This window comes from Impatiens glandulifera, chromosome 8 (genome assembly GCF_907164915.1).
Source record: "Impatiens glandulifera chromosome 8, dImpGla2.1, whole genome shotgun sequence".
NCBI lineage: Eukaryota > Viridiplantae > Streptophyta > Magnoliopsida > Ericales > Balsaminaceae > Impatiens > Impatiens glandulifera.
The window spans coordinates 10,106,114-10,111,679 of NC_061869.1; the positions used below are offsets into that span (position 1 = coordinate 10,106,114).

Here is a 5,566-nt window from a genome sequence, read left to right on the forward strand (position 1 = left end):
TAATTTCTAAAACATTTTTAAAGATATTTTCATAAGAAACTAATTTACTTAGATAAGCATTACTTTTCCCTACTTTCATTTTAATAAAGCACAATATCAATATATAACAACATATACAAATATCAAATTTTACTTTTTAAAATCCCGGTCTTATCACCTTAAAAAGCTTGCACCTTCCACCCAAAAAATATTATAGTAGTAGAAACTAAGTGTTTAGGTTTGAGAAAAAAATAAATATTAGAAAATTTGTTAATATAGTTCCTACAAATTGATATTTGAATTCTCGAGTTGGTTCTCATCTTTATATAGAGTACAAATATAATAGAAACAATCACCTTAACATTAACATCTAATTATTGAGAATGAATTAAATTTATCTTATAACAAACTAAAAATTAAACTTTATATAATAACTTACACTTAAAAGTTATATTTTATATTATTTTAATTTAAGATTTTCATAATTTTAAACTATGATCAATTATCTAATTATTTATGAGAGAAATATCATTTTATTTATAGTTGTCGTTCTCTCCCTCTCGTCTCACAGGGAAGGGTAAAACAGTAAAATATATGTATATATATTTATAATTTATTTTTTAAATGACTGTTTTATCCCTTCTTGTATTGTATGTGAGGAAACGGTAGTAAGAGCAGATGATTCAATCCCTTTTATTTATTAATCAGTAGCCTATATTAAATTTAGTATGTATTAATATTTGTGTAGATACTAAATTAATAAATGTCATGTTTATCAAAAAAAAAATAAAAAAAAAATCACTTAAGCTGTTATTTTTCTTTTTCTTTTTTATAGTTGTTTCTTGACATTTTCAAATTATCCAAATCAAATACTTATCCTAAACATTCATTATCTACACATACAAATTCAAAAACAATTTGTTTGAATTAGGAAAATTAACCAATATTCTTTAGGGATCTCTTGTAAGTCATGTTCAATCCCAAATCAAACTCCATTAGACTTACTAAAGTCTTACTACTAGATTTAAATTTTTAGAAAGATTACAAAAGAAATTTTAAAAAAAAAACAAAAAAGGAAGAGAAAAATAAAATAAAAAAATAACAAATAAATAAAGGCAAACCGGAAGGAATAAGGACCGTGTGTGAAGAAAAGTACATAGAGGTCTCTATCAACACCGTTGTTACATAATATACTCATGGAAATGGATACCGTATTTATATATTTTAAGATTTGTATTATTGTTTTAAATAATTTTAAAATAATCAAATGTCATTTTATTTATCGTGTTTTCAATCGTTTCATTAAATTCAGAAAATAAGGTAGAAATCCGAGTTTGTGTGGGTTTAAATTTTTTTTTGGATGAGTTTAAAAAACAACGATAAAATTATAGATAAAACGAGAATAGATAAAGGTAAGTTTTGTCTTTTTTTTTTAAAAAATAATGTATTAAATTAAAAAATTTTAAAAATTATGCAGTAACGTGACCATAATTAATTTATTTTTTATTTTTTTTATTTTTTATGGTCTGAAACTTATATAGATATGCCTCTAACTAAATTGAATACCCAAAATAATAATATACTATTTATATTAAAAAAATATCATTATTATCATTTAAATATTATAAAAAAAATATTTTTTTTTTCAAAATTACCCTCGATCATAATTTTTTAAATAATTCATAAATTATTTAAAAAACTAACAGACCAAACAAGGCTTAGAACTCTTTGAGTAGTTTTTTTTTATCAGATTTAAAAAACAAAACAACAAAAAAAACTTTGTTTTGGGGTTAATATATCAAAATATTATATATATATATATATATATTCTATTCTTTTTAATATAAGATAATTTTGTTATTTTAGATAAAAGTAAGAATTAGATGAATGAAATGATGATTATTTTATCTAATCTCAAAAATCATAAAAAGCTTAAAAAGCCAAAAACATAAAAACAAACAAGCTTATGAAAGAGATGATAATATTAAAATAATGATTATTAATATTAAGAAACCCCATTTAATTAATTCTCCAACGTTTGTGGGGCTGCATTAGTCATGAATATTGTCACTTTCTAGAGATAGAAAGAGAAAGTGTGGGTTGTCTGCTCTGAATTTCTACAAAAGCGTTAGCATTCGCATGTTTGATGTAGATATCGCAATTGACAGCTCAAATTAATTAATTCATAAACACACTTTTAGAGAGAGAAAGAAAGACAGACGACATGGAGAGAGAATTAGAACAAATCATTATAACCAAGTTCAAGAAGGTTTGTGTTTTCTGCGGCAGCAGCGCAGGAAAGAAGACATCGTACAAAGACGCCGCCATTGAACTCGGCAAACAACTGGTACCTCCTACTACATAACCTAATTATGATAACATCTTTCTTAATAATTAATAATAATTTTATTTAATCAAATCAGGTTTCGAGGAACATTGATCTTGTCTATGGAGGAGGCAGCATTGGGTTAATGGGTTTGGTTTCTCAAGCTGTTTATGATGGTGGTCGTCATGTTCTTGGGTTAGTTATCATAAATTCAAGATTAATTTTTATTTTCATCATTAATTTTTATTTTTATTTTTTTAATTTTTTTTGTAGGGTTATTCCAAAGACACTTATGCCTAGAGAGGTATAATTTTGTTATTCAATTTTAATGGTAGATAGAAAGAGTACTTCTTTTGTCTCTCATCTGGTTAGCAGGTGGGAGCAGACATAGACATGATAAGGAAAGTTTGGTCCAGCCCAAACTAATAATGGGTCTAGGCCCATGGATTGGATGGTAATGGACCCAAGAATAAGTTTTTACTATATTAATAATTTTCAAATAATGATTATACAGATAACAGGGGAGCCAGTTGGGGAGGTGAAAGCAGTAGCAGATATGCATCAAAGGAAAGCTGAGATGGCTAAACATTCTGATGCCTTTATTGCTTTGCCAGGTATTTATTGTCTTCTATTTTTTATATTTAATATATCAAAATTCTCAATATTATACTTTTGGGATTTGGGTGTTCTGTTTAAAAAAAAAAATAGGTTTTTAGTTAGTGTATTATTTTAGTTTGATTTGATGAATTGAATGATTGAACAGAAATAAAATATGATATCTTACCAAATTTAAAGACAAAAGCTTGTTTGATGTTGGTTATCTAAAGGGTTTGTTTGGAATTTTGTTCAAAATATTTTGGTTTATGAAAAAAATAAGTTATTTGAGTTTTTAATTAGTTAAATTATTATAATGTGTTTTATATTTAAATTTTAAATTTTATTAAAACAAAGGAAGAGATTGTTTGTTCTTTGGTTTTGATTTTGTTTTTTTAAAGTCTTGTTTGATTAAATTTATTAAAAAATTAGTTTTTTTTTGTTTAAAGACAAAAATACCCTTTACTTACTCTCTCTCACCATTAAATTTTAAATAATAAAATAGATGAAAGTAATTGTTGAAATAATGGTTAAATTTTAGGTAAAAAATTTTAAAAAATTAAAATTTTAAAATATTTTAGTTGATGAAATGATTGATTGATAAAGAAAATAAAAAAATATACCAGAAAATCGCATATCAAACGAGTTCACTTATTATTATTATTATTAAAAAAAAATATTCTACCACGCTAAAATAGTAAAATGGTGATTTTTTTTTTTTGTTTTTTTAAATAATGATTTAAGAATTATTTATGGATAAATTAAAGGTGGATATGGGACACTTGAAGAACTACTTGAAGTAATAGCTTGGGCTCAACTTGGCATTCATGATAAACCTGTAAGTCATGGATTTGTAATCATTTATTGAACTATTATTAACTAACTAAATTGATTTAGTACCAATTTTCATGACTTTTTAATTTTTTTATTTATTTATGAATTGATGCAGGTTGGACTACTAAATGTGGACGGTTACTACAACTCTCTATTGTCGTTCATCGACAAGGCCGTGGAGGAAGGATTCATCTGCCCGAGCGCTCGACATATCATCGTGTCGGCTCCAACCGCCAGGGAATTGTTCAACAAACTAGAGGTTAATTTTATACAATTTAGTGTTGAAAACAGGTAACTAATTTGGTATTTTTTAAATAAAATGTTGATCGTTTTCATCAGGAATATATTCCGAGGCACGAGCGTGTTGCGTCGAAGAGGAACTGGGAGATTGAGGAACTTGATATGATCAGTTAGAACTAACTAAAGTGTGGTTAATTATTATTATTTGTTTAATTAGGAGTATGGAAGAAAGAACAAAAAAGAACGCCCAATTTGTAGTTTCGTCGTCTTGTTTTTGTGTTTATATGATGAGGCTGTGCGAACAAATCGGGCATTAGATTCTAACTGTTTTTGTTATAATGTTGAACTTATGTATGTTTAATTTACCAATTTTTAGTATAGTTATAAGGTTGTGTTTCATAGGTTTTTTATGAATAAAATGTTATGTTCTAGCTAATAAAAAAAATGTGCTTATAATAAAAGTATTAAGTGAGACAAGACAATCTTTAATTATATAGCATTCAACTCCCTGAATTAACAACAGGAAAAAAAAAACATGAATTCTGATTTATTTATTTTTAAATTATCCCACTATAAATATAGTTTAAAGATGAATTTCAAAATGTATCAATACTTTGAGGATGAATATATGGATTAGCACTATGGATATTCCATGGGATGCCTCCATATCACACCCACATTGTACAATGCATAAGAATGTGCAAATTATGATTTATTCTCCTTTTAAAATTAATTTCAATATGTTTAGAATTTAATTAAATATCATTTCAATCTACAATTTCATTAATCATATAATTCATTAATTAAAATATTAAAAATATAATCTAATTGTTATAAAGTTTTATAAAAAATAAAAAAACAAATTTTTTAAAATCACAACATGATCTTAAACATCTCTCCTCTATTCTTATCCCCTCAAAATGTAGTTTTTAGTCTTGATAGTATTATCCTCGCAGCCAATATTCTTTTTCAATATAAGTTCAACTAAAAACATTCACATGAGCAAACATTTTGCCCATATAGGATTTTGACAAATTATGGTTATGAAAAGTTGAGATAGAATACTAGTTGATCATCCATCAATTTTATCGATAGAATCTCGAACACCACCATTTCACCCATTAGCTTGGAGATTGTGTTTCCAATTTGCTTTCTATTTAGAAATGACTGGATTGAAACATCTTAAACATATTTATATTTGGCTATAGACCCGCACCTTCCAAGGGCATTTCATCGTGGATAGATGTCAAGGCTCATTTCATAACCCCACATTTCGATTAAAGAGTACAAATTCTAGTTAAAGGTTTTATAATGACAACTTTATGTTGTTATATGAAATGTATCTCATTACAAACCATGTTATAAAATGTGACTGATCATTCCATTCATCATTGTGTGCATACATATCTAATTAGAATCACAAGTTAATTACAAGTTTGTTTTTGTTCCTACTGTACCCCAAGGCACTTCTTACTTCCCAATCAGTCGTCCTTCGTATAACAATTGGTTTATCAAGAATGCGCAATAAAAACGCTTTGGATTGATGGTGATAACATCACTATTAGCGTTGATATTCCAAAATCGTACATCAAT

At 26.3% G+C, this 5,566-nt stretch overlaps 1 protein-coding gene across 2 annotated transcripts; it reads left to right on the forward strand.

Annotated features, from left to right (window-relative positions):
* The first annotated feature begins 2,195 nt into the window (after positions 1-2,195).
* On the forward strand, positions 2,196-4,288 carry LOC124911990 (cytokinin riboside 5'-monophosphate phosphoribohydrolase LOG1-like). Of its 2 annotated transcripts, XM_047452539.1 has the most exons (7): positions 2,196-2,326; positions 2,403-2,500; positions 2,579-2,609; positions 2,820-2,919; positions 3,667-3,737; positions 3,849-3,992; positions 4,073-4,277. In XM_047452539.1, the coding sequence occupies exons 1-7, from the start codon at positions 2,204-2,206 to the stop codon at positions 4,145-4,147; spliced, it is 642 nt and encodes a 213-aa protein (XP_047308495.1). In that variant the 5' UTR covers positions 2,196-2,203; the 3' UTR covers positions 4,148-4,277. The 2 variants fall into 2 exon arrangements, with proteins under 2 accessions (XP_047308495.1, XP_047308494.1); XM_047452538.1 differs by having other exon boundaries at positions 2,403-2,609; positions 4,073-4,288.
* Positions 4,289-5,566: the final 1,278 nt, after the last annotated feature.